General features: G+C 34.0%; 2 protein-coding genes across 4 annotated transcripts; both read right to left on the bottom strand.

Moving 5' to 3' along the window:
* LOC109328832 (mitochondrial thiamine pyrophosphate carrier-like) lies at positions 1,887-8,695 on the bottom strand. Of its 3 annotated transcripts, none has more exons than XM_019562436.1 (8): positions 8,556-8,695; positions 8,065-8,219; positions 5,366-5,482; positions 5,027-5,138; positions 4,480-4,607; positions 3,637-3,789; positions 2,609-2,749; positions 1,887-2,410 (listed from the first exon to the last, which is right to left on the bottom strand). In XM_019562436.1, the coding sequence occupies exons 2-8, from the start codon at positions 8,182-8,184 to the stop codon at positions 2,192-2,194; spliced, it is 990 nt and encodes a 329-aa protein (XP_019417981.1). In that variant the 5' UTR covers positions 8,185-8,219; positions 8,556-8,695; the 3' UTR covers positions 1,887-2,191. The 3 variants fall into 3 exon arrangements, with proteins under 3 accessions (XP_019417981.1, XP_019417982.1, XP_019417983.1); XM_019562437.1 differs by lacking the exon at positions 8,556-8,695 and adding an exon at positions 8,455-8,473; XM_019562438.1 differs by lacking the exons at positions 2,609-2,749; positions 8,556-8,695 and having other exon boundaries at positions 8,065-8,282.
* LOC109329406 lies at positions 15,713-17,368 on the bottom strand. The gene is made up of 2 exons (XM_019563071.1): positions 15,974-17,368; positions 15,713-15,856 (listed from the first exon to the last, which is right to left on the bottom strand). Exons 1-2 carry the CDS (start codon positions 17,366-17,368, stop codon positions 15,713-15,715), a joined length of 1,539 nt encoding a protein of 512 aa, XP_019418616.1.

Genomic DNA, 17,633 nt, shown 5'->3' with positions numbered 1-17,633 from the left:
CCACCATCTAGATTAAATGATTATGAGGTCTTCCCTGATTCAGGTATCACTGCAGAAGGGGAATTAGTCCATATGGCCCTATTAGCTGAGATGGAGCCAATAAGTTTCCATGAAGCAATGAAGTCAGATCAGTGGTTACAAGCAATGAAGGAAGAGCTGAGATCAATTGAGAAGAATCAAACTTGGCACCTAACTCATCTACCAACAAACAAGAAAGCTATTGCTGTGAGATGGGTATACAAGGTCAAGTTCAATCCTAATGGTGAGATTGCTAAGTATAAAGCAAGATTGGTTGCAAAGGGGTTTCTTCAAAAGCAAGGTGTTGATTATGGTGAAGTGTTTGCCCCTGTTGCAAGGATAGAAACAATCAGATTAGTGGTCTCATTGGCAAGCTATCACAGTTGGCACATACATCAAATGGATGTCAAGTCTGCTTTTCTAAATGGACCACTTGATGAGGTAGTATTTGTGACTCAGCCACCTGGGTTTGAAGTTGCAGGCAAGGAACATCAAGTGTACAAACTTCACAAAGCTCTTTATGGCGTCAAGCAAGCCCCAAGAGCTTGGAACAAAAGAATTGACAACTTTCTAATGCAACTTGGCTTTCTGAAATGCAAATCAGAATATGGAATCTATGTAAAGGGCTCAAGCATTCTTGATCTACTAATTGTTTGTCTATATGTAGATGACCTGCTAGTAACTGGAAACAAGCTTGAAGAAATTTGTCAATTCAAAGAAGAAATGAAGGCAGAATTTGAAATGAGTGACTTAGGGGATCTATCCTACTTTCTTGGAATAGAATTCACAAGAACCAGTGATGGGATTCTCATGCACCAAAAGAAGTATACCACTGATGTATTGAAGAGGTTTAACATGGAAGGTTGTAATGCAGCTTCCACACCAATGGAGACCAACATAGGTACTGAAAAACCAGTGGAAGATGATGCAGTTGACAACACACTCTATAGGCAAGTAGTTGGTTGTCTAAGGTACATATGCAATACCAGGCCAGATATTGCATATAGTGTAGGAGTAGTGAGCAGGCATATGGAATCACCAAAGAAGTCCAATTTGCTAGAAGCCAAGAGGATACTCAGATATGTGAAGGGAACAATTGGGTATGGACTGCTGTTTCCTACTAAAATCAGTGACAAAACTGCCCACAGTGTGCTTGGGTTCAGTGATTCAGATTGGTGTGGTGATAAAAGTGATAGGAAAAGCACTACTGGTTATGTGTTTTTGCTTGGTAATGCACCAATCTCGTGGTCTTCAAAGAAACAAGATGTTGTTGCCCTATCATCTTGTGAAGCAGAGTATATTTCTGCTTGTATGGCTGCACAACAAGCTTGCTGGTTAAGCAAGTTGCTTACTGAGTTAAAGCTGAAAGAGGAAGGTGAAAGCCTGGTGTTAAGGGTTGATAACAAGTCAGCAATTAATCTATAATAAAAAATATTGAAATTTGTGTTATGGATAATTTTACAAATATATGAATTGAACTCAGCCTTCCATATTGTTTATTGCATTCACCATATCACGCTGTTGTAATAATTCAGTTTCTTAATGTGCAAACTTACTGAAATTAGAAAGTTTAGTTAGTTAATTCTGTTGGTAGTTAATTCTGTTTTACTATTTTTAGTAATGTGTATAAATTGCTTTGCCTTGCTTTTACAATCTATCAATAAGAATCAGATGTTATTCATTGAATTCTCTCTCTCACTAAAACTCTAATTCTTCTGTTTTTTTCTTCTTCTTTCTGCAATACAGAACCGTGTTCTGTTTCTTCTTTCTTCTTCTGTTTTTCATTTCCAGTTGCAACACACGCTCCTAAATTTGTCTACCTATGTAAACATCTATAAACAATAAAGAACAAAATATAACTTCTACAGCAACAACAAAAATGGATTACTATAAGATGGGAAAATGGAAATTTGGCTAAAGTTTTAGTATCATTTAGTTACAGAAAGTACAGGCTTTGTTTGAACCATTTAGTATAACTTCGGAATTCAAGATCAACTGAACAAGAATAAGGAAAATATATATTGTTCCATGCTAGATCTTAGCTTTTATCTATTGCTGTAATTAAAAACAAATCATCATGCACCTTCATTTCTATCAATGGGAAATAATTCAAGTGAGAAAAGAAATAATCATAAGAATCTCTCTCCCCTTATTCTCTAAAGTGTGTAAAATATCAAGTCAAAATAGATTCCAGCCAATTTGATGTCAATTCATATGCAACAAATGTTACAGCACCAGCTGGTGCAGCTTTAACAGTTGATGGTACTATCCCCTTATATAGACCAGCACAACCCTCTGCCTGTAATATACGTCGCAATGCATCGAGCATATTTGTGTATGCTCGGTGCTCGACTGTCGCTCCATATCTCGGATGCCTTTGTAGACCTTCAATCTGCAGCATAGAAAGAATGAAGATGAGGTCAACACAAATTGTTTTTCACAACAACCTTTTATCATTGCAAGTTGCGGCCAAGTGTTGTTGCAAAAACTAGGTACAACAAAGAATAGGTCAATATCACTGCAATAGTTTTTGCAGCAGCACTTTTGGTTGCGACTTGCAATGTCGATATTTCAAGAATCTAAACTCTGCCTGAAATCTTTTCTTCAGCACATCAAGTGGATGACAGATAAGCTTGGCACATGTTCCTGCAGCCAACCCACACAGGAAAAGCTGAAAGCCGGACAGGTTATCTTCTTCAGTAGTGGTAGAATGGTGAAGATGGTTCCACCCCTACAAATTTTTTCACATTTAAGCATAATAAATACACAGGCATAAGAGAATTGCTTGTGCTCACTATTAATGAACCAAATTTGTAGTGACATTGTTCCATGTTTCCTTTTCTCTTGTGCTACTTTTTCTAAAAGGGCAATTCAATACGCGAGACTCCCACCAAATGGGGTTTGGGGAGGGTATATGTACACGGTCATACCCTCACACGCTTGTTTGCACGAGTTGACCCCATGACCTCCAGGTCCAAAGGAAAATAACCTTACTATCGTGCAAACCTGACACTAAGATGAAGCATGGGCATGATTACACATTTGGACTCAAGTTTAAAAAATTAATAATACAAACTGCATAGCTACTATGTTAGTGAATAGCTAGAGCAAGAAACATGACATGCATATGTAAGGGGGAAACTGGTTCTACGATTGAACCCGTGACCTCATGCCCACTAAGCAACAACATTACGAATGCGTCAATCTCGCTCTTTTAATAAAATAAGAATTCACCATAACCAATGAGATTCCGATTAAACTTATTGCATATCATATCATATTCAAATGCTTCTAGAATCATTTCATTAACCAAGATTGTAAAATGGCAGCACCAGACAGGCCAAAATAGGATAGCATAATCAGGGCAAAATTCTCCAATGTCCATTTCGTTATTACAACCTTCTTTTTTGATGTCAATGACCAGAAGCTATGCGCTAATTCTCATTGGATCTCGGGTGTTCTTAACAGCAACGACTATTCATTTAGGTCACACAGAATATCAATGAACCAACAAGCTTGCCTACTATAGTTTCCATAACAATCAAATGCAATGCATACAGTGCATAATGATATCAGCTAATTAAATATAAATGACATTGAGAAGGACTGAAATTTTACCATGGCCCAACGTTTAAATGTATCATAGGTGCCAAATTGTAGGCCTGCATAAGGTATAATCTCGACTAGTGTTGGTGACAATCCAGCATACACGCCTGGGAAGCCACGAGCCCTGAAGATATCAATGAATGCTGATTTCATGGTTGGATACACCTAAATAATAGAAAATTATTAGCGTAGTTACCAAAAATTAACACCACAAGGGTCACAACAAACTTAGACCATGCATTCATAATGTACATGTTCTTATATTAAAGGATCAGGAGCTGCCCTCCTTGCCGGGTCAAACAGAAAAGAAAGTTGTTAACGAAAAACAACTTTGCACTGAATTTGAGGCTATCGAATCCACTCACTTCCTAAGGTCAAAGTTTGAGCAACAGATTTGGGCTGCCTCTTTAATGTCATTGCAACAAGCAGCTATGCTATGGTTTGTCGCGCCCCAAAACCAGTCGTGCAACCGATGCTCAGCCGAAAATTGGGGCGCGACCTGGTTCTCTCTCTAGGCATTTAAAATTTTGAATGCCGAACTTTCGGGCTTAACATAGCTTGTGTGTAGAATAAAAAAATCATACATGATATGACCGGACAAGTTGTGTTGTGAAATACCATTCTAATTAGAGAAGAATGCAGCAAAGGTGAACACTCCCACCCTAAATTTGGCAAAACTAATGAATAAAAAGCTTAATATAAGCATAAAACGTCCACGCCAAAAAGACTGGAGGAGGGTGTCTAAAGAACACTGACAATTTCCTCCATCGATACATTAAACAAAATTCGATACACATTACCGCAATTTATTTCCAACTGCCTTGCCACGCTAATCACATTTAATAATGCTTATACCTTTGGTTCACCCTGAGAAGCTAATATGGTCCGGAGAAGATCAAAGGGATATGACCCTACGGTAGCTGCACATCCGGCTAATGCCCCACTCACATAGGATAGATAAGGGCTCAAATTAACGTGATCCTCTGCAGCATCAGAAAGCAAACAATGATCAACACTAACCAACAACAGGAAATTTCATAGTAATAAGCATCTCTAAAGTGAACATGGGCACAGATTGTCATATGCAGTGTACATCCATTAACTACATTCTGCAGAGTACAGACAGCATCCTCCCCGAAAGTGCCTTATTTGTTCAATAAACAGGGCTTCTCTAAAGTGAACTTCTTCGAAAAGTGAGCAACTAAAGCTCCTCTAAATTATTTAACGGGTTACGATAGCAATGGAACTAGGCGGGGCTTATTAATGGGCATAAATTCGATAAGTCCCGCCTAATTCTCAATGAATATATAAAATGTAGATGACTCTTGGGCATAAATTCACTTTGTTCATCAAGCTAATATGCTGGGCTACTGAATAACAGTCCAAATATAAAACAGAATACCTGGCTTCGAAGAACCAGAGGCAAATGTCTTCAACTTATGTAAAACTGTAAATTGTATGGCTGTATATGGCATAACCATGAGCAAAGCTGGCACATTGCCCCGCCAAAAACCCTGTAATATGCATTGTCGGATAAATCGAAGGATAATATACACATTTCTCTTCGAAAAAGACTTCTGAGACATTATCAAGAACTCTAGCACTACCAGAAAAAACTAATCTAACCAACGGCTAACTGGTACCTTTCAACAGGAACAGATCGGTACCAGTAGATTATTAATCAGGAGAAGTAAAGTAAGGGATACATGAAACAAAAATTATAGAAGTTGAGTTATTCTACCCGTAAACCTTCTTCTCTAAAAATATCTTTGGTTGCTTGAAGCATGCCCGTATATTTCGATGGTGCTGACAAATCCTTGTGTGATGAAGTCCATGAAGATGTTGGCTCAAGTTGAACCTGACAGTGAATGTAATAACAGTTTTCATATTTATAATGAGTCAGGCTACAATGAATAGTCAAGGACTCAAGAACCATATATCTCATGCAAAACTTGAACACATTAACATATGAGGTCTAAGATTGCACTCAAGCAAGTGCTACATAGCCATACTGTATGTAAGCCCCATCATGTTAAATAAATTTAACTCTACTTCCATAACCAAGCTCAATGTTCACAGAGGAAGACATATTGCAAATATAATGGAAGTTAATTCAAGAGGACGACATTACAACAACAACCAAGCCTTTATCCCATTAGATGGGGTTGACTACAAGGATTTAACATCATTATAATATTTTATCATAAATCATGTTTATTGATAAATCATTAATCTATAAGTCTTTCTTAATCATTTTGCTTATGGTTTTTCTTGATCTCTTTCTTCTTCTACGAACTGGATTAACGTCTATTTGATCTACTCTCCTTATGTGAGCTTCTATAAGTTACTACTTTCCACAATAAGATATTAAAATTCACTAATTAAATTTAATATAAGTAAAGTTGTACATTTAAATGACTTCAATTTGCCAAAGCTAAACTTGTCTCCCTAAAAAAAACAAAGTATGAAATAATGATTAACAAAAGAACAACTGGTACAAAGGAAGGGAAAGGCAAAAAAAAAAAACTATAAGCTAGCAATAAAAGGGAAGATTGTCAACATAAACTGTTGAAATATACTGTAACAATGTAATGAATAGTTTATATGAATATATGATATTGTATTGTTGTGTTAGTTCTAACTCAAATTATTAGTTTCTAAGAATAGAAGAGTTAGTTAGAGTTAATTAGTTTTGGTTAGGATAATTAACTTTTCCTTATTTTTATATAAAGGATTTAACGTAACTGTGTTTCATCCATTTCTTGCTCTTTGATTTATAATATAAAGCTAGAAGGAGGTTTGTCTTTTAATTTCTTAACGATAGTAATAATAGGTATAATTAAGTCAAACTTAGAAAAAGTTAATGTAAGTTTCTCATAAAATAATTTGTTAAGGAATCAACAAAATATTAAATAGAAGGTAACATATATAGTCTACTAAAACTTAACTTTTTAATATTTTTATTCTGATTTCAATATCATTATTAGTACTTGCAAAGCTTATGTGGCCTTTTATCTCTTCAAAAGTTTCATACCAACATAAAATAACAATAATAATTATAATGATTACAACATGAGTAATAAATTGTTGTAAATGCTGCAGCAAAGAAAACACAACCAATATTTACTTATTCGCTTCTGTATAAGGTTAGATAGACTAAGTTATAATTTATGACCTCTAATTTTTGTGTGAGACTTGTTAAGTTGTTTTGTCAATTCCTAGCTTAAAAATCATTTCATAGAGCATTACACGTGTATGATATATTTTAAGCTATTGTTAATTGTGTAAATAACGAGATCCAAGATTGCACTCAATCATTAATTGATAGTGGAAACATGTCAAACGTTACCTTAAACATAACATGGGATTCATCTACTTATCTATTTAAAACAATTTAAAGCCTAACTTATTTAAAGGTATGTTATGTTATGTCTAGGCAACAAATATGCATTTAAATAGACCAACAATACAACATTTAGATAAATTTATCTAATAGTAATAATTAAGTTATATTTTTAAATTCAAATTTCATATAATAATATTAGTTATATTAAAATACTATGATATAAAAATTATGTAATATAATTAAATAGATCATTTTATTAGACTTGATATCCTTTTAAATCACCAAAAGTCAGACTTATTAAATTAAATAAGCTTTCTAAAAAAATTGTTTACAAAAAAAAGACAGACAAAGTCTATTATAGCCAAATAATAAACCCGTGATATATGACTTGACCTATTTTCATGTCTAGTAGTACTTCAAATTAAGAATAAGTTGTACCACAAGTAAGTTCAACAGTGTCAAATAAAATTAATTCTACTTCCATAACCAACCTCATTGTTCACAGAGAAAGTTACACTCACCTGCCCTAGGAGAGGTCTAATATTACTTTAAAAAAGTAACGCCTAACTATAACAATATCAGTTCAGGGGTGAGTATAATGATAAAATAAACCCAGGGAAATTGTCTAATTTCTAAAACAATGGGAGGATTTCATATAATCAAGTCAAACATGGAAGAGATTAATGTAATTCCCCATAAATATTTATTTGACTAAATAAAAAGTAAAATCTCTTGATAAGGAATAAAAAAATTATTAAACAAAAAGTTGTATATAATATATTAAAAACTTAAAACCTTTACTATTTAATATTCTTATTCTGATTTCATACCCTTATCGGTGCCTACAAAGGTTATGTGGCTTCTTATCTCTTTAAAAGTTTAACATACCAACACAAAATAATAGTTATAATGATGATGCTTATAACGATAAAATACAACTCAATTTGGAATTATCATAAATTCTAAAGATATTTTTTAGAGTAGGATTTTTATAGAGGTTAAAAAGGAAATAAAAAACTCGAAACTTTCCAAATCTTTTATTACTATTTATTATCTTTCAAAAACTAAGTCGTAAATATAGTGGAAAAACTGACCTGAAATCTAATCTTAATAACATCAAGGGGCGAGGTGACAGTTCTTGATATACCACCAGAAATAGCACCAGCGGAAGCATGAATCGCCGCCCGCCTCAGCTGGCTTGGCTCCTTCTCCATTGCCACCACAACCACCCTTCTCTTCCAACTACAACCTACAGCAAACCACACAATAATTGTTAAAGTTTCTATCTAAAAAATAATTGGTAACGAGAACAGTAGTCCAATAAATATATAAACCACATCCACAACTCGACAACCCAGACGGAACATGACATGTGATGTGCCACTTATTTCCTATAACAATAATAATTCACACATAACATAACCTCAACACCTACCCAAAAAAGCTTTTAAAAAAAGATAAAATGGATAAAGTTAAATTTCAACCTTCTCTAAAAATAAGGGGCTCAAAGCATAATTTTTTGCAAAACCATTGAATATTTATGATAAAGGGCAGAAAAGTGAAGGAGAGAAAGAAAAAAAAGTACCAGATAATGAATATGGAGAAGGAGGCAAAAAGAGACATTGAAGTTTTAGAGAGAGAAAGGAAGTGGATATAAGAGCCGAGTTCTGTTTTCATCCTCAGACTGAGAAGCTTTGCAGGAATTTAGCAGAGTCATAATCCAGACAACTGTTTTAATGCAAATATTTTCATTTTATCCAATATTTTGTTTTAATGCAAGCTTTGACTTAGCTTAACTTATTAATTGTTTCAACCGGAATCTTAAACTGTTATGTTAACTATTTTTTCAGTTAAATTCAGCTCAAATTTATACATTTTACTCACTCGAATTTATATTGTTAACATTAATAGAATATATATATAAATAAAGAGGTAAAATTTTAAGAGAAAAGGATGTATGATTCTACATTGTAAGAGTTTTTTGTACATCTTCATCATTCATTTTCAATTATCATTTATTCTTAAAAAATTATACAAACGAATAGTAAATGATACACAACACTCAAATTTTAAATGGATTGGTATGAGATTTTAAGATATATATATATATATATATATATATATATATATTAATATGAAAATTTATGTTTATATAATTATTAATTATTTTAACAATATCCATGTATGTTTATATATGTGATTAGATATTTAATATCTATTGATGTAAAAATTATCTATATATATAATGAATTACTCTACTAACTTAGTGACTTGAATTCCTTTTTTTTAAGTTTGGCTCGTCTAATGAACTTAATATTTAACTCAAGTTCAACTTGTTGGTTCATAAGTTACATAACAAGTTGAGTTACTACGCCAGAGTTAAAATTCAACAACGCGTATTATAGATATATAATAATATTTTTGTGCGCTTTCTATTTGAAAGCAATAATATATTGTCATGAATAACAGTGCTTCTACTACGCTATTGTGTTGAATATATACAACAGTGCATAATACAAAAAGTACTGTCATATATATATAGATTTCATACATAAACAACACATAATATAATAGAAATTATATCAAACATGTCCAATTCTACCACATCTACTAGAGATTTGACAGTATAAACATCATTCTGAAAACTTAATTCATAAACTATTGCATGAATTAATATCCTTTAGTTCAAATTCATTAACCTAGAAGATTATATGCAGTAATGAAAGGGACCAAAGTGATGAAGATGTAAATGACAAATGTATGAATTTATTTTCTTAATTAACTGAAAAAATAAGAAGACAAAGAGACATAGTTTAGATTCAACATGATAAGAATCAAATTAAAATTTACATTGAAATTATGGATGAAAAAATAATAGCCAAATGCAAGAAATACATACAGAGATTGCAAGTTTGGTAAATCACCAATAGCTCCACCTAGCTTCAACCTTGACATTTCCTATATTATAAAATAAGCGGTTAACGTATATGTAAATGCAAGCAACAAGAGTGAATAAAAATAAATAAATAAGGTAAAATACAATAATGATTCATCTTGTACTCGAAAATAGAAACCAAAAGCTAATAACTTGCTTGAAGAGAGAAACTAAGAGGAGAAAAATAGTAAGATAAATAAAATACTGAATAATAAGTATATTATTGTGTGTGAGGTTTTGTTTTTAAATTTGTAAAGATTTGCGCTCACAAGCTAAAACAAGTGTTTTTTGAAATATGACCTTTAACAACACTTATTTAAGCAAACGTCATTAAATAGATTCAAATCAACAGCGTTTGCTTAAAAAATAATGTCAAATATCAAAATTCTTTAAAATTATTTAGTTGTCATATTATGTTCAACTTTAGATAATTGAATGATAAATAACATAATTTACTTGTCAAATATGAGTTTTTGTTGTGTCAAATCACATACCTTAATATTCTATTTTAATAATATTGGTTGTGATTTAAAATAATTTTTGTAGTAATAAACAATTGCATTTTTCGTATATGTATGACCAAGTTGTGTTATATATGAAAAACTAGCACATGAGTTTTTGTTACCAATTTGGATTATTTTTGTGTAATATTTACTCGAGTTATATCTTTCAAAATAAAATTAAATAATTTCGTAAATACATATTAAGTAATAACTAAAATAAGTGTTTTTTTGAACATATGACTTTTAACCGCGCTTAGTGTAAAAAGTGTTGTTGATATGTCACCTTTAACGACGCTTATTTAAGCAAGTGTTGTTAAATATATTCAAATCAACAATGCTTGCTTGAAAAGTGTTATTAAATATCTTAGGCAAACATACAACAACAATATTTGAAGAAAGCGATGTTAAAGTTATGTTAAAGCTATATTCACCTATCAAATTTAATGGCACTTGTTTAAAAGAGTGCGGTTAATTATTTTCCATATGGTATTTAACAACATTATATTATAAAGCGTTGTTAAAGGATCGTTGTTAAATGCAAATTCTAGCATAGTGAGTTTCAAAAGAATATCAGGTTGTTTGTTTCAGTTTATTTTCCATCCTAATTGCAACCAAGTTACTACAATATACAATTAGAGAATCTCCACAATAGTATGAGAAGCATAATTATAGCTGTAATTAGATACGGAAAACTAATCACCACCTCGACTGCTATTGTTCTTGCTCTAAAGTTTAGAGGAGGCAATAATATTTAATTATAATTTATTATTAAAATTATTTAATTAACAATAATATATATATATATATATATATATATATATATGTATATATATAATTGTTTCAAAGTTTCAAAAGAACATATTAGTTCTAGAGTAAATACTCATTTCAGTCGCTCAATGTTTTTTGACCTTGTCAGTTTAGTCCCTAAAAAAATTAAGAATTCAAAATCGTCATAGAATTGAAGAACTACTGGTAATTAAGAATGTTTAGCATGTTTTACAAAATCATCAAAAAATTAAGAATTCAAAAATTGTCATTTTTAGCATGTTTTACAACAAATAGAGACTAATTTGACCCTAAAATTGACTAATTTGACCCACATTTGAAATTTTGGGGGACTATTTTGGGTTTCTCAATTTTTGATGAACTACTGGTAAGGTCGAAAAATATGAGGAACTGAAATAAATATTTGATCTTAATTCTAAATAACCTTAATTTACAACTAATGATGTTAAAGAAAAATATACATTCATTTAAAATGTCACTTTTCTGACTTTTAAAAACTTAAACTCATCGATTATTGAATCATGTGTAAAAGTTTTAGTTATTTCATTTTCCATATGAATAGCCATATTACCAATAAGAAATTCATCTTGCAAAAATCATGGATGCCAGTTGAATGTAGCAGAACTCTTTTATAAAAAGAGCTCTGATACCATATTAAGAAGAGAAGATGATGATTGACCAAGAACTTATGGTTAGTTCTTGGAAGAGAATAATAGAAAATTGAAGACAAAGAATGAAAGCCTTTGGTTGATTTTGATTATGATTGAATTGAATGAATTTCTCTGACTTTACAAGAGAAGCATGATGATTTATATAGATCCTAACTTTAACTAACTAACTAAAAATATATCACACGTGATCTATATTAAAGCAAGAAGCTAAAGAACACGTTTCTTGTTATGTAAGTTATGTGCTCTGTTTTGATTGAATGCGCCTGCACCATGTTTATAAGCCTGGGTCCTGTGCTGTGGCTAAGCAGCCTTGGTCCTGTACTGTGGCTAAGCAGCCTTGGTTAGGTAGTCCCATAGCCTCGGTCAGATGGCCCATGTGGCCCATGTCTCGGTCAAGTACCCTGATGGCCTTGGGCCTGATAGCCTTGGTCTTGTCTCGGTCAAGAGACTTAACATTGTCTCGGTCAAGCATGTTGATGGCCCTGGTCCTGTCTCGGTTAGGAGACTTGGCACTGTCTTGGCCAAGCATGCTGTCTCGGTCATGTAGCTGAGGCTTGGTCCTGTCTCAGTCATGTGCCTGAGCCTTGGTGCTTTGGTTGGCTCGGTCAGAATCAGAATTGGCTTGGCCAGGTTGATCAAGCATGATATTGCTTAATACCCCCCCACAAGCTGGGGTGTATATATTAAGCAACCCAAGCTTGGAATGAATGGTAGCAAAATCCTTTGGTCCAAGAGCTTTAGTGAGGGCATCTGCTAACTGCAAATGAGTAGGCACATGCTTTAGTTTAATTTTACCACTTGCATATTGTTCTCTAACCGTATGACAATCAATTTCAATATGTTTAGTGCGTTCATGAAAAACTGGATTAGAAGCAATATGCAAGGCAGATTGATTATCACAAAATAATAAAGCAACTTTAGAATATGAATCTTCTAAATCTTCCAATAAGTAAGTAAGCCATGTAATTTTAGAAGATGTAAGGGCCATGGCCCTATATTCTGCTTCACAGGAACTTCTGGAAACAGTTTTCTGTTTCTTGGATTTCCAAGAAATCAAAGATTTGCCTAAGTAGATACAGTAGCCAGAGATGGATCTTCTTGTGTCTGGACAAGAAGCCCAATCACTATCACTGTAGGCATGTAGTTGAACAGAAGAATTAGCAGGAAAGAAAATGCCTAAGCCAGGGGAGGCTTTAGTGAGGGCATCTGCTAACTGCAAATGAGTAGGCACATGCTTTAGTTTAATTTTACCACTTGCATATTGTTCTCTAACCGTATGACAATCAATTTCAATATGTTTAGTGCGTTCATGAAAAACTGGATTAGAGGCAATATGCAAGGCAGATTGATTATCACAGAATAATAAAGCAACTTTAGAATAGGAATTTTGTAAATCTTCCAATAAGTAAGTAAGCCATGTAATTTTAGAAGATGTAAGGGCCATGGCCCTATATTCTGCTTCACAGGAACTTCTGGAAACAGTTTTCTGTTTCTTGGATTTCCAAGAAATCAAGGATTTGCCTAGGTAAATACAGTAGCCAAAGATGAATCTTCTTGTGTCTGGACAAGAGGCCTAATCACTATCACTGTAGGCATGTAGTTGAATAGAAGAAGTAGTAGGAAAGAAAATGCCTAAGCCAGGAGAGTTTTTGATATATCTGAGAATTTTAGAAGCAGCTTGCTGATGGAGAATGCTTGGCTTGGACATAAATTGAGCCAACTGGTGAACAGAGAATGTGAGGTCAGGCCTAGTGTTTGTGAGGTAAATGAGTCTTCCTACTAATCTTCTATAAGCATTAGGATCTGAACAATCTCCACCGTTGTCTTGATACAGATAAGAGCCTTGTATCATAGGTGTAGTTGAAGGCTTGCAAGCAAGAAACCCTGCATCAGAAAGGATCTCTAAAGCATACTTCCTCTGGTTCATGATGATCCCAATGTGGTTTCTAGAGATCTCAAAACCAAGGAAGAACTTTAAGTTGCCTACATCTTTGATTTTGAAAGCCTTATCTAGTAATTGTTTAAGATGGTTAATCTCAATAAGATTGTTACCTGAGAGAATGATATCATCAACATAAACAAGCACAATAGTGAGAATAGTGTTAGATAACCAATGAACAAACAAAGAATGATCTCCCTTACATTTCCTAAAACCATGTTTGATCAAAAAGGTGGATAGCTTAGAGAACCACTGCCTACTAGCTTGCTTGAGGCCATATAGAGATTTTTCAAGTTTACAAACAAGATTAGGGGATGTTTGGAGACCAGGTGGGGGAGTCATGAAGACTATTTCATTGAGATCTCCATGTAGGAAGGCATTGTTTACATCTAATTACTTTAGGTGCCATTTATGAATAGAAGCCAAGGCAAGAAGTAGTCTTACTTTACTGATTTTTGCAACAGGGGAGAAAGTGTCAAGATAATCAATCCCTTCTGTTTGAGTATAACCTTTGGCCACTAGTCCGGCCTTGTACCTTTCTGCACTACCATCAAGTTTATATTTAATTTTAAAAACCCATTTGCATCCTATGGCAGCTTTATCTTTGGGCAGAGTAGTGAGAGTCATGTGTTGTTCAGTTGCAGAGCTTTTAACTCAGCAGTGATGGCATCCCTCCAATGAGGATGCAAGATGGCTTGAGCATATGTCTTAGGCTCGATTTGAGTGATGATGGAAAGGACTCTATGCTTGTGTTGAGGCGCTAAATGTTCATAGGACAAATAAGATGAAATAGGATATCTACAGGAGTCATAAGGTGTAGATTTGCTCAACAGAGCACAATGATAGTCTTGAAGATAAGGGGGAGGCTTAGTGACTCTAAGGCTTCTTCTATTATTGCTAATGTTGGAATCTGTAGGATGCTCAGAAATAGGCTCATTATTGATGTCTATAGGAGTCTCTCCATAGTGATCAGTAGAATCAGGTTGTGGTGCATGATCATTAGGGGTTATATCGAATATTTGTTCATAATGAGCCATAGGTAGATGAGACTCTATGAGACTATTTTCGCTCTGTTTGTTAGGCTGAGTTTTGTAGGGGAAAATGGTTTAATGAAAGATGGCATGCCTAGTGATTTGCAGGGCCCCAGTGGATAAGTTTAGGACAATGAAGCCTTTTGTACCTTTCTTATATCCTAGGAAAACACATTTAGCAGACCTAGGATCAAATTTAGTTCTAGATTCACTGATTTTACTAGCATATGAGAGACAACCAAACACCTTAAGGTGCTGTAAATCAGAGTGTTTGGCATATAATAGTTCAAAAGGGGATTTTTCATCCAGTATAGGAGTAGGCAAGAGATTAATAATATGCACAACATGAATAATAACATAAGACCAATTTACCTTTGGTACCTGACTTTGAAAAAGGAGAGCTCTTTCTACATTCAATATGTGTTGGTGCTTCCTCTCCACAACTCCATTCTGTTGTGGTGTATAGGGACAGGTGGTTTGATGTATGATTCCCTTGGTGGAATAATAGGATTCCATCAAGAATTCTCTGCCATTATCTGTCCTTATTATTTTGATTCTTTTGGAAAATTGGTTTTCAATTAATGTGACAAAATCTTGCAAAACATGTGATGTCTCAAATTTATTCTTTAACATAAAGATCCAAGTAAATCTAGTGTTATCATCTACAATGGTAAGGAAATATCTATGGCCATGTATAGATGTAATAGAAAAAGGGTCTCAAATGTCAGCATGTATTATATCAAAAGCATGTAAAGATGTAGTATTGCTGTTAAGAAATGGGAGTTTCTTTTGTTTTGCTTCATAGCAAACATCACACACATATTTCTTCTTTAAACTAATGAAGGGAAAGGTTTGTTTGAGTGTATTTATACAATTTTCAGAAGCATGGNAAATGCCACAAGTCAATGTTATTTTCTTGAGTGTAGCATGAATTTGCTTTGTGATGAAAGATAGTAGCTCTAAGCACATACAATCCCTTGATGATCCTAGCTGTACCAATCATCCTCAAAGTACTCTTGTCCTGAATTTCACAACATGTTTTATTAAAACAGACAATGCATGATAGAGTCATGGTAAGTTTAGGGATAGATAAGAGATTATATTTGAAAGAAGGTAGGTACAACACATTATGCAGAACCAAGTTTTGCAGTATGGGTATTGTCCCTGAAATTTCTGATGTCACCAAGTTGTCATTAGGCAGCTTTATCTTTATTGGCTTTATTTTGTAATACACAGAATATAAGGCTAAATTGGAGCATATATGGTCAGTGGCTCCACTTTCCAAGATCCAAGAATTATGAGGTGAAGCATTTTTAGAGTTACCTGGTTCCTCCATCACTTGGTTGGCTGACATGACTTTACTTACATTTCCTGCTTCATGATCTTCATGCTTTGATCCTATAGCATTGTTTTGTTGTAGCACACTCAACAATCCTTGATATTGATGCTGACTGAGACCAAAGATGGTTCCATCTTGATCAATTTTGGAATTGTTTGCTTGGTGCAATTCCCTTTGTGCTTCCTCTTTTGAGGAGTTTGTGATGACAGAATTGACTTGCTCATTCCTTGTAAACTGAAAGTTGGCTGGAAATCCATGAAGTCTATAGCAAACTTCAACTGTATGTCCACTCTTTTTACAATGAGAACAATATTTTCCTGGGTTTGAGCCTTTGATCCAAGACCCTCTTCCAGGTGAGTTGGGTGGTCTTCTTCCTAAATTGGATCCTCTTCCTGGTGTTCCTCCCTTTCTCCAAGTCCCTGCAACTGTCATGGCCTTTACATCCAAGTCTTTCCCATAGAGCTGAGTTTCTTGTTGTATAATCAATGACAGTACCTTGCTTATGCTTGGTAAGGGATCCATGAGCATAATCTGGGATCTTACTCTTGCGTATGCATCATTTAACCCTTTTAAGAATCTGATGGTTCTGTCTTCTTCACAATTCTTCTTTGATCCAATCTCAGCTGTGCAGATTGTTGGATTCACACAGTTGCATACGGGTAGGGGTCTAAGATTATCAAGCTCGTCCCAAATGGTCTTGATTTCTGTGAAATAATTGCTGATGGTTAGTTCTCCTTGCTTAAAGTTTGATAATGAGTCTTGTAAGTCACCAATTCTGAAGAGATTCCCTTGTGAGAATCTTTGTCTCAATTCATCCCAAACTTCATGTGCCTTCCTTATCCAAATGATACTCTGTGATATGGATGGAGAGACTGATCTATTTATCCATGATATGACCATGTTATTGGCTCTTTCCCAAGCTGGATATATAGGATCTGTTTTGAGAGGCATTCGAATGGTTCCATCTATGAAAGGCAATTTTTGCTTTGTGTTGAGACTGACTTCCATGGCCCTTGCCCATTGGTGGTAATTTTGTCCATTCAACAAGGGTGAGACAAGAGGAAGTGCTGGATTATCTGATGGATGTACATGGTATGGTGAATTGATGTCTATAAAGGGAGGTAAATTTTGAGTTGGTGCATCGGTTGAAGGAATCATGGATGCCATTTGAATGTAGCAGAGCTCTGATACCATATTAAGAAGAGAAGATGATGATTGACCAAGAACTTATGGTTAGTTCTTGGAAGAGAATAATAGAAAATTGAAGACAAAGAATGAAAGCCTTTGGTTGATTTTGATTATGATTGAATTGAATGAATTTCTCTGACTTTACAAGAGAAGCATGATGATTTATATAGATCCTAACTTTAACTAACTAACTAAAAATATATCACACGTGATCTATATTAAAGCAAGAAGCTAAAGAACACATTTCTTGTTATACAAGTTATGTGCTCTG

This window comes from Lupinus angustifolius, chromosome LG16 (assembly GCF_001865875.1).
Source record: "Lupinus angustifolius cultivar Tanjil chromosome LG16, LupAngTanjil_v1.0, whole genome shotgun sequence".
NCBI classification, from domain to species: domain Eukaryota; kingdom Viridiplantae; phylum Streptophyta; class Magnoliopsida; order Fabales; family Fabaceae; genus Lupinus; species Lupinus angustifolius.
Note: the sequence above shows the minus strand (reverse complement) of the source record. Positions and strands in the feature narration are given on the sequence as shown.